General features: G+C 46.3%; 1 protein-coding gene across 1 annotated transcript; it reads right to left on the reverse strand.

Annotated features, from left to right (window-relative positions):
- Positions 1-5,865: 5,865 nt before the first annotated feature.
- Positions 5,866-19,269, reverse strand: CENPM (centromere protein M). Its single transcript, XM_074983919.1, has 6 exons — positions 19,196-19,269; positions 17,843-17,922; positions 11,966-12,064; positions 9,757-9,836; positions 9,194-9,285; positions 5,866-7,225 (listed from the first exon to the last, which is right to left on the reverse strand). Exons 1-6 carry the CDS (start codon positions 19,250-19,252, stop codon positions 7,100-7,102), a joined length of 534 nt encoding a protein of 177 aa, XP_074840020.1. The 5' UTR covers positions 19,253-19,269; the 3' UTR covers positions 5,866-7,099.
- Between the last annotated feature and the right edge of the window lie 3,492 nt (positions 19,270-22,761).

Consider the following 22,761-nt stretch of genomic DNA (forward strand, 5'->3'; position numbering starts at 1 on the left):
TTCTCTGTGCCTTAAATATTGAGTCTGTTCTGGTCTAGCTATGATCTGAAGAAGTGGGTCTGTCCCATGAAAGCTCATCACCTAATAAATTGTTTTGTTAGTCTTTAAAGTGCTACTGGACTGCTTTTTCGTTTTGATAGAATATAGACTAGCACGGCTCTCTCGCTGTTATTATGCCAAATACATTTTGTTACATGCATCGAGGCACGAGCAGATGTGTGCCACCAGGAGAAACACGCTGCCAGCAGTGGGTGCTCAGTTAATCAGCGGAGTGGCATTTAAATCTCTCTTGGGTAGCTGCCCAAGCACTCAGCTTACTGGGAACGTTGCCACAGACCCCAATGTTAAGACTCACTGGTGTAGAATACTCTATTTGCCTGAGCCACAGCTCACCATCTTACACAAGTATTTACCCTAGATCCTACCTAACAGCAACCACAATACTAACTTGCGGTTACTTGCAATATGTTGCTGGGAACCAGTCCCCATCCCTTAACTGTAATGTTAAAGGGATGCAGAGACTGGCAATGGTATAATTAGAAGAATGTTTGGAAAACAACAGGAAGTTTTCTGGCTCTGCACCCAGGGAAGGCACATCCCAGTGGTTCCTTCTGTGGCTGCTGCCTTGCAAAGCTACCTTCTTGTTAGCAGCTGCTGGCAACTGAGCAGAAGCAAACTGACTGCATCCATATCCTAGCTGGGCATGCAGTGTCGACATCAACACGCTGTCATAAGCATAGATGTACCTCCAGGAAGAAGTTTCAATTTCATTGCATCAGTAAATTCCCCCTCCCCTCTAAAGGTCTACTCTGATTTTTTTTTCCAACCAGATCTATCTCCACTTTGCACTTCTGTCCCAATCTTCACCGGTAGTGCTCAAAGCACTTTACAAATACACTAAGCCCTCAAGTAAACCCAAGTTGCACGTGTCTAAGGTTTAGGCAACTGTCGCCCCGGACAGGACTCTTGCTGCCCCTGCAGGAGCAGTTTCCCAGTCCCTGGAGTAGAAGGGAGCTGGGAACCAGGTGGCAGCCTAGTTCCCAGCTCCCTCTGCTTGCAGAGCAGGAAAACTCAGCAGGGAAGCAGCCCTGGTTAGTTTCCTGCCTCCTAGGAGTAGAGGGGTGCTGGGAGCCAGGAAACTGACCAGACCTGCTAGGCTGGACAGTTTCCCAGCTCCTGCAAGCCTAGGGCAGCTGGGAACCCATCTCTCCTCCACTTACATGAAAATGTGAGTCACACATGGCTTGCAGAAACATAACCTCTGCATAACTCAAGGATTTACTGTATTCATTCATTCTCCTAACACTCCTCTAATTCGTAGATTTGATCGCTGATTTACAAATGGGGAAAGTGAGGCATGGAGAGTTGAAGCGACATTCTCAGAGCCCAGCAGGAAGTCCACAGCTGAGTCAGAAAAAGTCCTCCTGGTAGTACTGTGCTACACTAGCTACTGCTCTCTTTTCCATAGGACTCATCCCTCCCACCCAGGAAGGCCAGCTAGTAGCAGAATGAAAAGTGACAGGTGTCTGACAGCTGAGCCTGGAAAGTGCAGAACAGAGCATGCAGTGGCAAATAGGAGGAATTAGGCCAGCAGGCTGTAAATGACAGCTGGAATTTGGCTGGGACTAAGGGGACTGGTCCTACAAAATCAAAAGTGAATAATCAGACTAATGAATTTCCTTTTTCCTCTCATCAGCACTTTGCTGCATCTCTCTTCTGGCAGCAGAGACTGCAACATTTCAGTTTCTATAACACTGTACAATGCCATCAGTTCAGCACTGACTCAACAGAAAGTACACCACCTATCAACATCACTGCTATGGCAATGTTCAGAGAGCAGCTACCAAAACGAGCCCCATCTGGCTACACTACCTGGTGAGTTAGATTATTTGGTATTTGCCCTTAGTATGCTTCCAAAAACAAACATTGGAGATGGCCTTAAACAGGTACATGAAATCAACCACTGTTCCCCAATCCCACAACAAATTGCAATAGATCCATATCTGAGTCCATAGATCTGAACCCATCTCTAGGATTCTGGCTCTGGGGCAATAGGGGACAGTTTCTGGGTCTGGTTTAGAAGTGCTTATAAAGGTGAAGCGAATGCTGGTTGGACTGATATTACCAACACCAGTATGAGCACTTCTGTGTGGATATGTGTGTTTACCCTAGCGGAATTCTGATGGCATAACTAAATTGGTTTAAAAAATCACCACTCCACACCCAACAAAGCTATGCTGGCATAACTTTTTGAGTTTAGACAAAGCCTTCAACATTCAGCCTCACAACTGAGGGAGGTGGGGGTGGTGCACAGAGAAGTGAAGGACAAGATGGTTGAACATTGCACTAACAATTCATTTGCATTAGATTTCTAATGTTTTGGCCAAATCTTTCAAGAGTTTAACTGGGTGGCACCTAATGTGCTCACTGTTTAGCCTCCAACCCTGCCATAAGCCTCATCCAGATGTGAATGCTACCTGCATAACCTATCTCGTGTGTTATATCTGTACTTTGAGTCTAGATAGCTTTTGGCTGTCTCGCCCTGCTGTCTCCTGTCTAAATAAAGAGCCTGCAGTTCCCAGAGATCATTACATGGCAGTGTTTGTCACTTTAGATGAGTCCCAAGAACTTCTGTTTGTAAAAATGTAATGTACCTGAGAGACAGCGTCACAGTCTCTGGCATGCTCCAGTTACCCTGCCAGGCATATTACAAGAAAGGTCAGCTGACCAGGGCTACAGGTTAAAAAAAAGCACATCTTTTCTAAGCATCAGAAATATTTGCAACAGGAAAGGAGGAAAATATCAGGGCTACATCTACCTGAGAAGCCCGTTGACAGAAGTCATTTGGTGGGAAATCCGTTCTGACAAATTTCTGTTGACAGACCACAGCCACATGTAAAAGCAGATCAAAAGAACAATCTGCTCTGTTGACAGAGGGCAGCCAGCCTGCCCGGCTCTTTCTTGACAGAATGGCTGACTGGAAGCTCTGCAAACAGAGCTGCTTGGTGAACTAGAAGCCCTGTCTATCAACAAAAGGGTCCCGGTGTGTCTACACGGCTGTTTGGTCAACAGAACACTGCTGAGAGAGGCATTATACCTGAATAGGTGAGGTATGCTGCTGCTGGTGGATGTGCTGGGTTTTATCAACAATATGTTGACAAAGTGCATTTTGAGTGCAGATGTTCTGCGGTTTTTCCTAACAAAAGCAGAGTTTTGCCTGGAAAAGCCTCTCATGTAGATGTAGCCCAGCTGTTCATGAAGAAAGTAGACTGCATCTTGAAGCAGGAGAAATTCAACAACTCGTAAAGTCTCAGAGGAAAGTAGGACAAATGGGTTTCTGCATATTCTTCCTTCAGGGGCTAGATATACCATACTAAAACCACGTTAAGCTACACAGTTTTGAGCCCAGGGATAAACTCAGAAATTGGTACCAGTCATCAAAGTGGGTGATAGCCTAAAATTTTTCTCTGAGATAAGAGTCCTATCATTAAGAGTACAATTTTGTCAGAGGTCACAGATTCTATGACTTTACAGGCCTTCATGACTTTGGCAGCACCTGGAGCAGGTGCCCTCACAGAAGCAACCCTTGGGGACAGAGAGGTGGTCCCCAGTGACACCTCCCCAGAAATATCCTATTGTTAGTCTCTACCACCTTCACATCACAGCCACCTGGGGTCACCCAATGAATTAAGAGGCAGCAGGTTTAAATCAAAACTTCTTCACACCATGCAGTAAACCTGTGGAACTCATTGATAGATGTTGTAAAAGCCAGAAGGATAACTGAGTTCAGAAAATAAGTTCACAGAGGGCAGTCTCTCAAAGTCTCCCTGACCATCCTGTCTTATAGCCAATCTCATGCTTCTGGTTTTCCTAAGACTCATCTAAAATTGCCCTATTTTATTGCCCCTTCTGAAGCACAGGGCATAGGTCGCTGTCCAGAGACAGGAGAGTGAGGCAGATGGACCAGTGGTCTGACTCAGTACAGTAGACCCCCAACTTATGCAGGGGTTGAGTTCTTGCAACCCCTGCATAAGTAAAATTTCCCATGTAACTCACGGGGGAGCCAGGAAACTGATGATACCACCAACCCTGGTCAGTTTCCTGGCTCCAGCAAGTGGAAGGGAGTCAAGAGCAGGTGGTAGCCTGGCTCTGGGCTCCCCTCTGCTTGCAGGGCCAGGAAACTGACCAGGGCTGGTGCCCTGGTCAGTTTCCCCACTCGTGTCAGTGGTGCTCCTGTCAGTGGTGACAGCTGAGAACCTGACTCTTGGCTGCTGCCACTGACAGAAGTCACTGCCACCACTGACAGGAGCGGGTTCTCTGTTCCTGTCAGTAGCAGCGGTCACATTAACCCAAGGCATGTGCAACTCGGTTGTGCATATCTCAGAGGTTTTCTGTATGGTCATTCCTGTGTTCTTAAATGACTCATCTGATTTCTAGTGTCTGAGTCACTGGTGTTACCTGGACAGGTATCTGGACAATATAGTATTGGCAACTATCCTGCGCTGGCTAGCAAAGGGAACAAAAGTAGTTAATACAACTTCTGTTTTTATTTCCCACTCACTTGAGTCTGCACCTGTGCTTCAAGATCACATTGAAACTACAGGCTCCTTCAAACTGTGGTTTTTTCAAGAGGTCTAAAGGGAAAGCAGAGCTGAGACAGCATACTCAAAACATAGGAGGAAACAGAAATTAATTTCCTTTTGGCACCATGATGCTGAATAGGGACAAGGCCTAGGCTGTTGCAGTCATGAACCATAAAGCTGGCTGAAAATAGCTACATTGATTCAGCTGCTTTGAGTTTTGAATTCTTGCTAGATGGGCATGAAAAACCACTCCACCCCTTCCCCCTGTGACTTGCAGCCAGAGCCCAATGCATTTGGACACAAACACAGCTTAACATTTTAGGTTTTGTTCCAGCTGGCTGCTGGAGACCTTTCAATCTGGTATGGCAACACGAGGATAGTAGATGGGATTTGTGCACTTTCTGGACCCTGTACCTCCCTGAGTACTTTCTATGACAATTGCCAAAATGCAGAGCTGAGTAAGCAGGCATTGCAACTGTTACTTTTCCTGCAAGCCAAGGGAAAAGTACAGCACTTACAACTGGGGCTCTGAAGTCAGGAACATTAATTCTAATACGAGAGAACACCTCCAGGTTTAACTTTAAGGGACCCTGGTAGGGAAGGAGGGATAGCTCAGTGGTTTGAGCACTGGCCTGCTAAACCCAGGGCTGTGAGCTCACTCTTTGAGACCATTTAGGGGTCTGGGACAAAAAGATTAAAAAGAAAATCTGTCAGAGATGTTAACAGGCCCTGCCAAGAGGGTAGGGGACTGGACTCAATGACCTCTGAAGGTTCTATGAGATAGGTATACTTCCATATATTTTCCATTAAATTTAAAAAAACTGTGAAAAGCATTTGTTTTCTGGTCGGTATAGAAATGTCCTGACCAGGTGTTCAGAAAGGCTACTCAGCCCAGTTTACCACTGTGGCAGCATGGGGGAGGTGGGCTCATTCCAATGGAGAGGTCTTAGTACCATCTTGTGGATTGAAGTGGTAATTGCAACCCATCAAGTTTTTACAAAAGGAGCTAAACATGCTGATACCCATTCTTTCATTCAGTTTATACTGTTGGTAGCACACGTGTAGCTACACCACAGGGGTAAAAAAAAATCCCTGTTGTTTTCCTAGTGCACCCACAGTGTGTCAGTGAATGTTATCAGAAAAAACAGTGGGTCTGAAATAGTTTTTTTTACATTACACATTTTATTAACAATATTCCAACACATTGTATCAGATTCATGGTATATTCCCAATAAAACAGAACTAGAAAGAATTGTAACAAAATATAACCTGACTTTGGAGTTTGTGTGCAGAGGGCAAGTTTACAGGCATGTCCAACCTGTAAAAAGCCTGCAGGTTATGCAGCATGTTTATACCCAGATTAGCCAAATTGCACTTTTCCACCCATGCAGGAGGATAGAGATGGCCCAAGTATTCTGGAAGCTGAAGCAATGCAGATTAAGGAAGTGATTTTCAGAAGCACTCAGCAATTCTGAAAGCTAGGCCCTGTGAAATCTAACTTTGTTAGTGAGGAACCATTTTGTGGATCTTCACTTTTAGAATATTAATAGCAAAATTCACTGAAGAGTGACTTCTGCACTGTTCTGTGAAACTCATCACTCCACTGAGCAAAGCTCTGTCCCCAGACACACACCAGGACTACCAACACTCCCCCACCTCCCCTGATACTCTGGTCTTCTTTCTTCCCTGTGGAAACTTTGAATTGCAGGGCCACAGTGTTGAATGTGACTGTCAGACTCTTGAGTCAGGTGTAAGGAGGGATTGCCCACCAGGCGCTATTTGCTAGGGAAGTATAACAAAAGCTGCCTTTCTTTGAAAGAATGGTTGAAGTGTCAAATTACTGGGCTGTCTCCTTTAACCCCCTCCTTTTCTGGTCAGACAGCTGGGGATTAGAAAGGCTGGGCCAATCTTTCTTTGCATACTCTCCAACTGCTAGTTTCTTACTTCCAACTGCTATACATATGGTGGCTGCTAAACTGGTTTCCTCCCTTCAAGAGCCTTTGTGGCTGTTTTGCATTCATGAGAAGTGCCCTATTTCATTAGGGATGTTGGGAAATTCTTGCTCTTTTTTCTTTGGTGAAACAATCCCATTGATACCAGGCAGAGAGCAGGCAGCAGCCTTGAAACCTTCTGATATTTCTCTCCAGGACTCCTGTGTCTCTGAAGTACAGTTGTGTGTCATGATACACACTGACCTGAGGATGCCAGTCTTTCCCCTCTTCCCTTACCCTTCTCAATAGGCTACACAGCTGTTAGTCACTAACAAACTAGCTTGATTAAAACTGGGACCTAGATGTGAAAGGAGCTCAGTAGCACAGCTCCAGCCACCACTCAAACAGGAATCAAACCTTTTCTGTATACATAACAAAATCAAGCAGCAGCACAGGACGACCTGACCACATCATAAATCAACAGAAAACGCTTCCCACCAAGACTCCCACTTCAGTCTATTTTTGCAGCTTGAAACAGCATCAGATGGTGTGGATGGGAAGAATGGCAATGGATTTACATCAAGGTTATTCGTCAATGGAGCTTTTCATCAAAGAACTGAAGAAGAGGGCAGAAACCCCCGGTACGTGACCGGCACAGATCTGCAACATTCGGAGCAGCCGCTGGGCTGTGGCAACTCGGATTCCCTCAGACTGGAAGCAGAGGGAGAAAAACAAAACCCACATTATTAAATAAAGGGATGGAAAAGAAAGTCTAGTCGGTGCTGAGGCATATGCAGGAACCAAAAGTTCAGAGGGACTCAGATCAATTAGACATGGAGGTCCCCAGGCCCAATCACCTACTTACCAGGGCCAGTGGGAAGCAGAGGGCATAGTCACCAGGGTTGAAGGCCCTTTGAAGTAGTACTCTGGGCCCAAAGACACTGGTATCTGACTAGGGAGGGCAGAAGTGAAAAGGGGCAGCAGAGCCAGAGCTGACCAACTGCACAAATGTAGGGGGCCATTTATTAGATTTAGGATGCCCAACTATACGAAAGGGAGCAGGAAGCCATTTCAGCAATGCGAGCTCTCCTCCCCTAGCCCTTCAAACAGCGACAGTTGATCAAAACCCAGGGCACACATGCCAGACTGCAGGGATGAATTTGTGCCCCTTTAGGAGAGACCATGCCTTACTCTGTGGAGCTTGGGAAACAGGAAGCATTTGGGATGTGCAAACCGGAGGGTGGTTGCATAACAGATGGGAATGCAAATGGACAGAATGTTTCAGACTGCTGTACTGGGGCTGCTGGTAGCAGGGGGGAAGCCCACAGTGCAAAAATGTCAAGTACTTACTATCAACTATGCAGTTAATATGATGTGGGCTTCTGATCACTTTGCTTATCACTGTATATAAGAATAGCTATAGTGAGTCAGTGCAATGATACATCTAGCTCAGTATACTGTCTTCCAACAGGAGTCAATACCAGGTGCTTCACAGGCCAGGGCAATTACCAGCGATCCATCCCCTGACATCCACTCTCAGCTTCTAGAGGCAACCCAAAGTGTGGAGCCGCATCCCTGACCATCCTGGCTAATAGCCATTGGTGGACCTATTCTTCATGAACTTATCTAGCTCTTTTTTGAACCCTGCTACAGTTTTAGTCTTCACAACACCTTCTGGCAACAAGCTCCACAGGGTGACTCTGTGAAATGTGAAAAAACACATCCTTGTGTATGTTTTAAACCTGTACCTATTAATTTAATTACGTGGCCCTGGTTCTTGTCTTATGTGATGGCATAAATAACACTTCCCTATTCACTTTCCTCCAATTCTCTGTTGGTTTAGCTCGGGGTGGGCAAAATACATCCAACAGGCTGGATCCAGCCCCTGGGACCCTCAGACAGGCTTCCTGCCTGCCACAGCCCCAGGCCGCTCAAAGTCTGCCTGAGGATCACGCTGCATTGCTGGCCAGGACCCACCTAGGTGTACCTCCCAGCCACAGCCTGCATCTGGCACCCCACCTCATCCCACAGCCCAACTCTCTGCCCCAGGTCATCCCCCAAACTCTCTGCACCCTCCTCGCCCCAGGTCAAAACTTCCTCAGACCCTGCACCCCCTCCACACCAGAATCAAACCCTACCCCAATACCTCCTCCTTGATCCTGCACCTCAATACCCAGTCCCAGGTCACAACTCCCTCCTTCACCCAAACTCCCTCACAGACCCCACACCCTCTCCTGCACCCCGCTCTGCTACAAGCTCCCTTCTATACCCAGCCTCTGTCCCAGACCCAACACCTCCTCCCCAGAAAAGTGCAGCCCTTGACTACTTAAAAATCTTGGGGCATCCTGCCCTATCAAAAAGTTATTGCTCATCCCTGGCTTAGCTGGTCAGCTCTATAGGGAAGGATTTGTGTCTTCCTGTGCTACTACAATCTAGACAGGCATTATTTAAATGAAAGTAAGAATAACTTTCTAAAAGCACAGTGACTATTGCCCACATTTCTCAAGTGGCTGCATGGATTTGGTCTTTGCTGTCAAAACATACAAGTAGGATACGCTGGTAGGCTTACCTGCGCACCTTAGGATTTATTGCTGACATACCAGATAGGGGTCAGCAAATCCTCCTGTTTGCTAACCACATCTCCCAACCACCCGCAGTAACAAAATTAAGCAATCTTACGTCCAGCTCACAGAATATGACCGGGCTGCAGTAGAGGTTTCCCAGTTTTCGGACAGCATTCATCTCTACGCTGCAGTGATTCAGCCTACCAACTACAGCAGAGAGGAAACAGAAACGTGTTAGGGAGAGTTTGACAACATTCCACAGCCCATCCCCAGTGGAGACGAGCACTAAGGAACAATTAGTTCCACAAATGACCCAAATCTAGCACACAGCATGGCCCGTATCATAACAGAACTCATTCAGCAGTAATGAACAGCATTACGACTGCCATGGGAAGACACTTTGTAGTTCCATACAAATCAAGCTCGCAATGCATACCCATGGGGCAAGGGCAGAACAGAGATATCTGTTTGGAGAAATTGAGGGACAGGACAAAGTGAGGACTGAAACGTGTTCTGAACTGGGAAAAAGAGGAGATTCTGCAACATTTAAAAAAAAATGCTTCTGCCACAAGCTGTTGGCTTGTTTTGTTCAAGGTGACACCATTCCAGGTGTTTTAAGGAGCAGCATAAGAAGGGATTAAACATTGGAAGGTGGAGGAGAAAAAGGTGGATACATACCACCCGTGATAAGGAAGCACACTTTCCCAAGGAAGAAGTTGGCATCCACATGTGACATTGAAGCTTCAACATTCCTAAGACTGATGGAAATGGAAAGAAAAAGCACATCATATGATTCAGTTAAACCAGAGGTCAGGCTAGTGCTGGTGTCTCCAGCCCATGAAGAAGCTAGAGCAGCACAAAGGAGAAATTTTCAAAAGCACAAATGGTAGATGGACACCCACCACTGATCTCACCCCTTTATGCTTAGATACTAACGATGAGTTTATTCCGCCCCCCCCACCCCCCCAAAAAATTATCAACATGCTAGGGAAGCCACGAGATAGACAGAAAGGAGAACAAAACACAAGGAAGAGGAGGAGGAGGAGACGACTTTTTGAATGAATGAATCACTTAATGGGGGGTTTTTACAGGAGCTTAAGAAAACTAGGCATCCAGATCCCACTGAGCACCTAACTCCTTTACTCTTCTTTGGAAAGAAAAGCTGTGGTCTGAATTCAGATGGCGGCTTGCCTGGATCTGGTCCCCCAGGCCCACTGCTCCCCTCCCTAGTATGGTGCAGGGCAGAGAGTGGGGAGGCCCCAGCTTCACCAACCACATCAGGAAAGCCAGGACTGGATGCAGCCGACAGGATGTGCCTGGCGGAGGGGCAGTGCTGCTCGGCTGCTGCCACAGCTCCTGCTCCTCCAGCTGGGAGGATGACAGCTCGCACCTCCCTGGAGAGGCTTTGCTTCGCACCTCTCCCAGGCACTGGTTCCCTGCTAATTGGAATTCCAGCCAATGACACCAACAGGTGGGCAGTGCCTGGGACAGGTGGGGAGAAAAGCCTCTCTAGGGAGCATTTCTCCACACTGCTATTGCCCCAGCTGGGGGGAGAAGACAGCAGTAGCAACACATGGAGGTAATCACCCCAACCCTTGCTCAGACGTCCCTCATCCCCATCCTGCCCAGGTTGCCTATCCTCAGCTTGTTCCTGCACCCTCCCTCTGAGACTCCCCCATGCCCAGCCTCAGCACCCTGCCTCCCACACAACCCCCCTTTCCAGCCTCTTCTGACCCCCCACCTCTGCCCCAGCCCACTTAGCATCTTACCTCCCAACCAGATCCCCCAACCCCAGCTCACTCCTGCACCCTACCTCCCACTCAGACCCCAGATATACTCTTTGGCAGCCCCCTCCTGTACACTGAAACCTGAGTCCCCCACTTTTGGGCCTACCCTGGGCCCCTAGAAAAGTTCATCTGGTCTGCAGGCCTCAGTCCTCCCTTCCCCACCCGTTCTGTCCCCATTTTCTCCCATGAGGAGCATGAGGGGAGTGAGGTGTCTCAGTCAGGAGCCACTTCAGTGAGGGTTTGGTGGGGTTTTTTTTTTTGCGCTTCACACTTTTATGTGGCCTTTGACTGATTTTTCTGTGGGTCAGTGGCCCCTGAAGGTTCTGTACATTTGTTGTAGTCTACTGCGACTTTCACCTCAATGGCTGTCCAGTGTGACCTGTCGCTTTTGAAGAACTGTTCACGTTCAGAATCAAAGATCACAAAGTGGCTTTCCCACCAATGTGGTTTTATCCTCACTGTGAAAGTACTAACGTGACTGGATTTCTCTTTGTATTAACACTGAGCGGGTGGTGGTACAGCTGAGAGGGTGAAACAGAAACTAATCTTTGGCATCCCAAGCTCAGGGGAGGGAGGGATAGCTTGGTGGTTTGAGCATTGGCCTGCTCAGCCCAGGCTTGCAAGTTCAAACTTTGAGGGAGCCACTTGGGGGTCTGAGGCAACTAGATTTAAAAAAAAAAAAAAAAAAAAAAAAATCTGTCAGGGGTAATGCTTGGCCCTGCCACTCTGACCTGCCAAGGTCTTTTTCAGCTCTAAGAGATGTAGATCTCCATTTATTTATTTATGTTAGTCCAGCTAACTGATAGAACTCCAATCTCTTACAAGGGCCTGATTAGCAGAGTCCTCATAGAGGTTACCAGCACACACCATCAATTCAAGTCTGGCTAATTAAGACTGCCTAGGGTAGGCCAGATATCAGACTATGATAACACCCACAACACTATTGTGAGTCCAGTTTTTGAAAGCCAATTGTTCCATGAACTGCTAATCACCACAATAATGCAGGCGCCGCGGCTGGATCAGTTTACCCCAGGTTAAACTTAACAGTTAACGTCTTCTTCAAGTTCTCCCTCTGCTGTTCCAACCCCTTCTGCATTTACCTGTATTTGCTTTGTATGTTAATCATAAAGGCAATCAGGTCAATCCGGGGCCGGATATGATCTCTCTCAGCAGGTAAAGGGAGGGAGGTTGCCACATGGCTGAAAGACAGAATAGGTGTGCAGGTTCACTCAAATGTAACAGTGTGTCAAAACAGAACCCACTTCACCAGCTGCTTGCTCAGCTAGAATGGACAGTAAGAGCAGACTTAGTGCCATGCATTTCAAAGACTATAAGCACTCGATGAGACTAGTTGCTTGGTTAAACCTATTCACGGTCATTAACAGCCACAGTTGACATGCAGTAGCTTAAACTTTATTCCATTTGAGCTGCTTAATGAGGCCATTGCATATGACAATAGCTTCCTCCAAGGAGTCGTACTGCTCTCCTCCCTACGAAAGCCCAAGCAAGGCATTGGGAGTTATGTGCTGTTAGAGGAGACATAGAACAGAGGTTCCAACTGCTCAGGCATGAGTGACAGCAGGGCTGTTTTTCCCTTTAAGTGTCAGAAGAAGGGTGTTAAACCAGGTCTTTGGATCAGCTTCAAGTCTAGCTGCTGTCATGACACAGACTGGCTACAGAGTTTAATTCCGAGCAAAATACATACCAAATGTGTTCATAAGATCCTTAAAAAAAATCTTATTTAAATTAGCCATTGCCATATCTGACAGAGCACTAAATACAGCACATGTAACGGCTGAACAGTACAATACGCTTTGCCCATCCATTACAGTAATTACATTTTAATGGCCTAAAATGGTCTCCTGGAACCACAATTAAATGCAGTACTGTACTTCCTTGGCAACACTACACGCACATAGGACAATGTCAGTAAATAGTGCTTTGCATGCTACAGGCTCTTTCAGTAGCACATGACTATCCTATAATGTACCTTGAAGTTTATCTCCTATGTACTATGGAGAGAGGTGTGACTGTGTTGATAAAATGATTACCTCTTCCTAGTTAAAACTTCTAACCAGCTCCCTTTGGTAGATTAATAGCCACCCCTGCTTTCAATAGTGTCTGTTTTATGGGTGCTTATGGGAAATTTTGGCCATATTTTAAAAAAAATTGGAAACTTTCTCAGGCATGAGTTTAAAAGTTAGGGATGAAAACTACATCTGGAAAATACTTTTGTTTGTAACACCATTTGCCAATGAATTGGCTTAAGGACTTCAAATGAAATTCATGGAAAACGTCAGAGTCCAATCTAGTGCCTTTTGTCATGTTTAAGACATGGAACTGCATGTTTTGGAAGGTTTCCATGACTGAATTAGAATGGTCTGGAGGTCCCCAGCAGTTGATGAAATCCGGCAAATGTAGCTTTGTAACACTAACAGTTCATAGGCATTTGCTGGACGAGGCATAGGTATAAAGTTAAGGAAGGAAATGCAGTGATTTTGCAGACCTTGATGCTTGCAGGCCAATAGCTCAGCTAAACTAATTAGGGCATAAGGCCCCAAAACCTTTAGCATAAATAACTAACAAAGACAAATCCTCAATCATAAGCCATCACAAAACAGGCTGGGGTAATAACTGAATGGCTGACAAGTAACCACAAGAGAGTAGTTTATAGCAGCTTAGGATATTTTAAGATAGAGACATCATCAGATGTTTGACCATAAAAATGCCATGTAACCCAAATGTACCCTGTCCTATGTACCTGGGGAGATGCCAGGATGATGATGGTAGTGATCATGAGGGGAAGATGATATTTAACACTTCAGGATGTTCTACAAGGGAAGACAGCGTAAGTATATGGAGTAGAGACTCATTCTGTATTACATCTACATACCTTGCTTGACTGGAGCATTTGTGATTTTGCTATGTTAATAAAACCATTACAAATATGGAAGATTTTTCCTCAGTGCGAATGTTGTCATTGCCATGTGCATAGGGACTCCCAGCTGAACAGCAATTCTCATAACACTCAGTTTGACCTTGGGACAAGAACCTACCAAATTTCAGAAAGCTAACTGTGGAAACTAATCAATAATATAATTTGCCTACAATCAATAGGTCAGGCAACACACTTGCCTGTAGATGTGAGAGGTCCACATACAATATTACAGATTTTGGAAGTTTCACAGGATTTCCAGTGGACAATTGTAACTGCTTTAGAATCACTAGTGCTGCAGCAGTGACGGAAACACATATTCCTCCCAAAAATTTGAGTTAATGCATTTGCTTATTGATATAATTACCAAAGTCATTACATGAGCAACAAACAAATCCCCAAAACAACAAGAAGTCCTGTGGCACATTACAGACTAACAGGTATTTTGGAGCATAAGCTTTCGTGGGCAAAGACCTGCTTCATTAGATGACCCGCTTCATCAGAATTCCCAGACAAGAATTAAAATTCCATATGCAAATCAATAACCTATCAGTGAAACAAACTGAAGAGAGTGGGTATAGGACAAGAATTGCAGCTAGTGGACATCTTAAAAAGTAAACTTGAAAGCTAATCCACTTCAAATAATATCATGTACTACTCCTGCCTGATTCCCCCTATTGATTTCAGAGAGTTCCAGTTTTTGGATAGAAGACCCATGCACAGAGAGCAATTCTGTGTAGATGCTTGTACTGGCCCTAGCACTGATCTCTGAACACTTTTGCTACATATGGGCACATCTACACTGCAGCTAGGATCAGAGGGCAGACAGACTTGCGCAAGTGCGATAAAAATAGCAACACAGATGTCACAGCACAGGTTGTGACTCAGGCTAGGCACCTGAGCTCAGACCCTGGTGGCAGTCACAACGCAGATACTTTTAGTGTGCTAGCTTGAACAAAGATAATACAAGTCTGTCTACACACACCAGGAAGTGTGCTCCTAGCTGCAGGGTAGGATAGTTCCACATAGTAACAGAGAGAAAGCCGTGCTAGTCTACATACTATCAAAACAAAAAAAGCAGTAAAGTAGCACTTTAAAGACTACCAAAATCATTTATTAGGTGAGCTTTCATGGGACAGACCCACTTCTTCAGACCATAGCCATACCGGAACAGACTCAATATTTAAGGCACAGAGAACCAAAAATAGTAATCAAGGTTGACAAATCAGAAAAAAATAATTATCAAGGTGAGCAAATCAGAGTGTGGGGGGGAGTCAAGAATTAGATTAAGCCAAGTATGCAAAAAAGCCCCTATAATGACCCAGAAAATTCACATCCCGGTTCAAACCATGTGTTAATGTATCGAATTTGAATATAAAAGAGTTCAGCAGCCTCCTTCCAAAGTAGTGTGAAAATTCCTCTTCAGTAAGACACAAACTCTTAAATCATTAACAGAATGGCCCACTCCATTAAAATGTCGGCTGACTGGTTTGTGGATCAGGAGTGTTCTTATGTCTGTTTTGTGCCCATTAACTCTTTGTCTAAGAGAGTTTGAAGTCTGTCCAATATACAAAGCATCTGGGCGTTGTCGGAACATGATGGCATATATGATGTTAGTTGAGGAACATGAGAATGTGCCCGTGATTCTGGGACTAACCTGGTTAGGTCCAGTGATGGTATCTCCAGAATAGATATGTGGACAAAGCTAGCAGCAGGGTTTGTTGCAAGGAAAAGTCCCAGGACTGGTGTTCCTGCGGTAGACTGTGGCTGTTGGTGAGAATCCCCATAAGGCTGGGAGGTTGTCTGTAGGAGAAAACAGGGCCTTCTGGAGTGTGGCATCTTGATTAAGGATAGGTTGTAGGTCTTTTATAATGCGTTGCAGTGGTTTGAGTTGGGGGCTGTAGGGAATGACCAGTCGTGTTCTGTTCTTGGCTTTTTTGGGCTGATCTTGGAGTAGCTGGTCTCTGGGTATTCGTCCGGCCCTGTCTTTTTTTTTTAAATTTCTCCTGGTGGGTAATTCAGATTTATGAATATTTGGTAAAGTTCTTGTAGTTTTTGGTCTCTGTCAGTAGGATCAGAGCAAATGCGATTGTACCTAAGGGCTTGACTGTAAACAATGGATCTAGTTGTGTGTTCAGGATGGAAGCTAGAAGCGTGTAGGTAAGTATGGCAATCAGTGGGTTTCTGGTAGAGTGTGGTACCAATCAGGCCATCCTTGATTTGTACTGTGCTGTCCAGGAAATGAATCTCTTGCGTGGAGTAATCGAGGCATAAGTTGATGGTGGGGTGCAGATTGTTGAAGTCTCTGTGGAATTCTTCTAGAGTCTCTATAACATAGGTCCAAATCATAAAGATGTCATCAATGTATCTTAAGTAGAGGAGGTGTAATAGGGGACGAGAGCTGAGGAATCGTTGTTCCAGGCCAGCCATATATATATTAGCATATTGTAGGGCATGCGGGTGCCCATAGCAGTTCCACTAATCTGGAGGTATAAATTGTCCCCAAATCAGAAATAATTGTGGGTGAGCGCAAAATTACAGAGGTCAGACACCAGACTGGCTGTGGTGACATCAGGGATGGTATTCCTGATCACCTGTAATCCATCTTCGTGTGGAATATTAGTGTACAGAGCCTCTACATCCATGGTGGCAAGCATGGTGTTGTCAGAAACTTTTCCAATGTTTTGTAATTTCCTCAGGAAGTCAGTGGTATCACAGAGATAGCTGGGAGTGCTGGTGGCATAGGGTTTGAGGAGGGAGTCCACATAACTGGATAGTCCGGGGGTATGGGTGCCAATACCCAAAATGATAAATTGCCCGGGGTTCCCAGGTTTGTGGATTTTGGGAAGTAAATAGAATAATCCAGGATGGGGCTCAGATGGTGTGTCTGAGTGAATACGGTCCCGAGCAGTAGCAGGGAGTTCCTTAAGTAATAGTTGTAATTTCTTTTGGAATTCCAAAGTGGGATCAGAGGAGAGAGGTCTGTAAAATGTCACAGAATCACAGGCATATTCTCATGTTCCTCAACTGACATCATATATGCCACCATGTGCCAACAATGCCCAGATGCTTTGTATATTGGACAGACTTCAAACTCTCTTAGACAAAGAGTTAATGGGCACAAAACAGACATCAAAATGCTCCTGATCCACAAACTGGACAGCCTACATTTTAATGGAGTGGGCCATTCTGTTCATGACTTCAGATTTTGAGGAATTTTCACACTACTTGGGAAAGAGAGGCTGCTGAAGTCTCTTTTATATTCAAATTCAACACATTAACACATGATCTGAACCGGGATGGGAATGTTTTAGGTCATTATAGGGGCTCTTTTGCATACTTGGCTTAATCTAATTCTTGACTCCCCCCACCCCCTTCTGCCCCTCTACTCTCTGATTTGCTCACCTTGATAATATTTTTATGATTTGTCAACCTTGATTACTATTTTTGGTTCTCTGTGCCTTAAATATTGAGTCTGTTCTGGTATGGCTATGATCTGAAGAAGTGGGTCTGTCCCACTAAAACTCATCACCTAATAAATTATTCTGTTAGTCTTTAAAGTGGTACTAGATGGCTTTTTTGTTTTGATAGCATATAGACTAGTACAGCTTTCTTTCTGTTACTATCTATTATACATGCACTTAATTCTTACCAAGAAGTTGCAGCTTGCACTTGCACGACCACATCTAGACAATATTGTGTTCTGAGGGTTAAGAAAAATAAATTCTATCCTTGGAGTGAATAGTCTCTTAACTACTCTGTTCCATTGCTATGACCACAGAAATTGCACATGTGAGAGTTTCAGGTCTGCATTTGACAAGTGAAGATGCTGCCTTGCTGAATCACCATTCATTTCCTTGCAGCACCTCAATTTTAAATTTATCTGCCATACCCCATACTACAGCCACAAGTCTATCTATCCAGATCTCAATATGAGGCAGAATGTAGACCACAAAACAACAGACACACAAAAACCCTTGACAAAATATAATTTCAGAACTGAATCGGAAAAAAAGTTGTTCCATCCTTCCCCATCACTTACATATTTATCTTGAAGTTTTTCTTCTCCTTAAGAATTGCCTCTGCCAGCTGCTGCTGCTGCCTTTCATCAGTGCCCACCAACTGCTCAGAAAGAGAAAACAAGTGATGCAACTAGAAGATGAAAGGGAGTCACTAGCTAGTGACTTGAGAGGTCCCAGGGCACATTATGATCTACAGGGCTCAGGGAAGGCTGTTCACAGTCAGCCATCACTGCAGCAGCATGGGGCAATTGGTTAAAAGCACAGCTTGGGGAGAGGTTGCAGCCACCAAACCCTATACCTGTCAGCCCCAAGCACATGTGCTCAGCTGGCAGAGCTCAGGAGCTCCTGGCACTAGGGTTACACCTAGGATGGATTTGAAGAAAACGAAGGCTGACAGGGCGTGTGTGAGGAGGGTGTCAGTGTCCTATCCCAGCAGAAGAGGTGCCATCCCCCACAAGGTTTGGCTGGGGCTCAAGCTGCCACCCACAGCCACACAAGGTCCGGCGGGGACCTTCCTCCACCTGCCCCTGCTCAGGCACGACCCTGAATGGCCAAATGAGAAGAGCACAAGACAGGCCAACGGTCTCTCTGATGGGTAGGGCAAACAAGCCTCCCAGCCTATCAGCACAGGCTGCTGGGAAGGCAGTACTACCATATCTGCATGCTGAATAGTACCAGAGAGCCAGCCCTGTTAGCCTGTATTCTGCCAAAACAAACCAGCAGTCACGTACCACTTTAAAGACTAACAAAGTAATTTATTAGGTGACGAGCTTTGGTGGAACGGACCCACTTCTTCAGATCGACAGCCCTGCCGGAGCAGACTCGACACAGACAGCCCAGAGGTCCAAAAATGGCTCCCATGGCTGGCGAATCAGACAGCAGAGCAGAGCAGAGCCTGGGGGTGATAGGTCGGGCACTTAAGCGATAGCTCAAGCAGGACTCTTTCGCATACTTTGATGTTTGACCTATCGCTTAAGTGCCCCACCTATCACCCCCAGGCTCTGCTCTGCTGTGATTCGCCAGCCATGGGAGCCATTTTTGGACCTCTGGGCTGTCTGTGTCGAGTCTGCTCCGGCAGGGCTGTCGATCTGAAGAAGTGGGTCCGTTCCACCAAAGCTCGTCGCCTAATACATTATTTTGTTGGTCTTTAAAGTGCTGCTTGACCGGGGGTTTTGTTGTCATTTGCATACGGATATCAGCCCACCAATCAGACAGCGGGGGAGGGGGCGAAGCCGCCAGCCCGCCCGCACTGCTTAGCAAAGGATGCCGGTTATCGGGGCGGGATACAGCGATACCGGCGGCGGTTGGTCTCGGGGGCGGGGGGGGGGGGGGGGGGAAGAGGACGACAAGGCGCGAATTCGTCAGGCACCTACCAAGAGAGCGGCTGAATTGAGCGTCGGGAGCTTGTCGAAGGGCCGCACCAAAGACATGACCGTAGCAGGGGCCGCGCGCGCGCCCTGCCGCGCCACGATTTCAAACTGCCGCCACGTGCTGCGTCATCCATTATCTGTCGTCATACGCACACCGCAGCGGGCGCGGGGCGGGGTCGTTGTGCGCCAGTGCGAGGCTACAGGCTAGAAGGGGTCTGGGCGGTCGTGTGAAGTTGATTGGCACGCGCGTCACTCTCCCTGTATGCGGCGTTGTGCAGCTGGGGCAGGGCCATTGCGCGTGCGTGAGGGTTACATGTTCCTAGTATGGGGCGTGCCACTGAGGAGCCCCAGTAGCGCTGGGAGGTGCAGGAGGTTGGCCCCAGAGCCCTGCTTTGGAGTGCGGGGGGCTCTGCTGGGCGGCCCCTGGCCCAGGGCAGTCTGAGCTGCTGGCTCTGCCTCTTTGGGCTCCTCCTCGGGGCCCTTCAGAGCCGCTGGCTGGCTGGAGCACGTGTTAGGGGGACAGCGCTGAAGAGGTGTTAGTGGGCGGGAGTGACCTGGTGCCGTGCACCGGCGAGAAGCGGCTGCCAGAGAGAGCTCGTAAATGGTGATGTCAAAGCCCTGCTCCTTTGCCTCCACCTACCAGTTGCTCTTCAGACAGCTGCTGGGGCTCCCACCTGGTACTGCCGCAGTCCTAGGGCTCTTAGCTGACACCACAGTGGCAGCAATGAAGGGCTCGCTGAGGGCGTCTAGTCCCCAACCCTGCCCCTTCTGGGAACTCACAGCCATCCCTATGCTGTGCCCAGCAGCCCCAGGCTGCATACTGGTAAGTCCTAGTACTGTCACCTCCAAGGTTTTGTTTGAGGGGCAGAAGAGGGGCTGGAAAGCAAGCTGACCCCACAGCAGTGGCTCCTGTCCCATGGTTGTGGGTTGGCTCCCCCCGTGGCATCTTGGCTCTTGCCATGGCACCAGGTGATGTATTCATCTGTATGTAGGTGAGGATTCCACTGCAGTGCCCTTTTCCTTTTCTCAACTTGGTGTTACTGGGTTGCTGTCCCAAGTGGGGACCAAATGATATGATTGGTCAGGTGCAGCCCCATGGCCACCATTTGCCTATCTCTAAATTAACTTGCCTTTGGGATACCACTGACATTGAGCCTACATTGTGGTGTCTCAGACTGGGTGTTCATAATAATAATACATGGCAGCAGTATTGCCTCTAATTTTCTTCCTTTCCTAGGCAGAATAAATGTTATGTGCTCCAAGGCATGTGGAGATGTACACCATCAATAGAAACACATGCTGCTTGTTGTGGGTGGATCTGGGTGCTCTAATGATCATCTGGGCAGCACCTGAATCTCTAGGAAGGAGTATGGCAGAAAGGGATCTAGGGGTTCTAGTAGATCACAAGTTAAATATGAGTCAACAGTGTGATGCTGTTGCAAAAAAAGCAAACATGATTCTGGGATGCATTAGCAGGTGTGTTGTGAACAAGACATGAGAAATCATTCTACCGCTCTACTCTGCGCTGGTTAGGCCTCAGCTGGAATATTGTGTCCATTTCTGGGCACCCCAATTCAAGAAAGATGTGGAGAAATTAGAGACGGTCCAGAGAAGAGCAACTAGAATGATAAAAGGTCTGGAGAACATGACTTATGAAGAAAGGCTGAAAGAATTGGGCTTGTTTAGCTTGGAAAAAAGAAGATTGAGGGGGGACATGATAGTAGTTTTCAGATATCTTAAAGGGTGTCACAAGGAGGAGGGAGAAAACTTGTTCTTCTTGGCCTCTGAGGAGAGAACAAGAGGCAATGGACTTAAGCTGCAGCAAGGGAAGTTTAGGTTGGACATTAGGAAAAAGTTCCTAACTGTCAGGGTGGTCAAGTACTGGAATAAGTTGCTAAGGGAGGTTGTGGAATCTCCCTCGCTGGAGATATTTAAGATCAGATTAGATAGAGGTCTATCAGGGATGGTGTAGATAGTGGTCGGTCCTGCCGTCGGGGCAGGGGACTGGACTCGATGGCCTCTCGAGGCCCCTTCCGGTCCTAGTGTTCTATGATTCCCCTGGGCAAGCCATCCAGACACTCGGCTTAAAGGGAATACTGCTTGGCAGTTCTAATTGGTGCTTGCTATATGTGTACTACTGCACACTTCAATAGAGATGCCTCAGTGTTTATTGCAGTATGCAGATATTAACTAATCCCAACAACCTGATGGGGTAGAGGGGTGGATGAGTATTATCTGATTTTCAGAAGTGGAAACAAACAGACTAATGCTCATAGAGAAGAAAGTGTAAAAAAATTTGAAGTGGGCAAGAAGGGGAAGGAGTTACACATTGGCGATAATTGGTTTGCCGTGCTTGCATGCCTGAGCAGCTGTATGTTGTCCAACTGATAGCATTCAGAATGACTCTGTCCAGGCCCCAAGAAGAATGGCATTTATGAAGATACATTGCATTTGTAAAACAAAATGGCATCCGCGTAGTGTGATGTGGACCCATATGTTGACTGTACATGTAAGCTCATGCCGCATGGAGGATACCATTTTGGACTGCCTAAATATGAGTTGTTGCATGAAACTGCCACACTACGCCACTGCTATAGACAAGCTATGAGATCCCTGCAAATCTGCAGATATCCATTTTATATCTGGGTTATCCACCTATGTCAATGTAGATATCCAGATACAAATTTGTATCCATGCAGGGAACTACAAACTATGGCATTTTCTCACTGTCAGAATGAAAGCTACCTTTAGGATGAAATACAAAAGATGTTTAACGACACACAACGACACTACTTAACAAATGAGAAGCGGAATGAATGTGTTCCAGTCCTCTTAACTGCTACCTGCAGGACAAAGTCTCAGTATGGTGCTTGGGCATTGACCGACTACAGACCCAGAGACAAATGATCAGAGAATTAGAATCAGGAATTCTTCAGCTGTAATCTTCACGCTTACATTGATTCCCTCTGTGATTTCCACAAGTAACAAGCAATTCTGTAGCACCTTACAGACTAACAAATTTATTAGGTCATGATATTCCATGGGTAAGACCCACTTCTGTTAGTCTGTAATGTGCTACAGGACTGCTTGTTGTTTGTAGAGCTACAGACTAACAATGCTGCCCTTCTGAGACTTTGTGACTTTCAGTATGTCACTTTATCTCTCTGTGCCTTAGTTCTCCATTATGGTTCCTACCTGCCTCCTAAGACTGCTGCATTCCTTTCCTGGTGACAGGTATCAGAGATGTAGCCATGTTTGTCTGTATGAGCAAAAACAACAAGAAGTCCTATGGCATTTAATAGATTAACAGATTTTTCAGAGCATAAGCCTTCATGGGCAAAGATCCACTTCATCAGATGCCTCTGCCCACGAACGCATATGCTCCAAAATATGTTAGTCTAAAAGGTGCCACAAGACTTCTTGTTGTTTATAAACATTGTGTTATCATTATGGATTTGTACTGAGACCATTATAACCTGAAGAGATACCCAACAAATTAATGCCCTTGGAAACACAGTCACCTTCCTTGATCCCAAGGTTTAAGACTGCCGTCTGTCTTGCAGTAGCTA

The sequence above is a fragment of the Carettochelys insculpta genome, chromosome 1 (assembly GCF_033958435.1).
Source record: "Carettochelys insculpta isolate YL-2023 chromosome 1, ASM3395843v1, whole genome shotgun sequence".
NCBI classification, from domain to species: Eukaryota; Metazoa; Chordata; order Testudines; family Carettochelyidae; genus Carettochelys; species Carettochelys insculpta.

Bases quoted from the DNA above. Each gene is read 5' to 3' on its own strand.
- CENPM (XM_074983919.1), bottom strand. From the start codon at position 19,252: ATGTCTTTGGTGCGGCCCTTCGACAAGCTCCCGACGCTCAATTCAGCC. The intron at 9,837-11,965 runs GTAAATGCAGAA...CATTTCCATCAG, and splicing joins AACATACAAAGCAAATACAG to TCTTAGGAATGTTGAAGCTT. The intron at 7,226-9,193 runs GTAAGATTGCTT...CTCTGCTTCCAG, and splicing joins TCATATTCTGTGAGCTGGAC to TCTGAGGGAATCCGAGTTGC.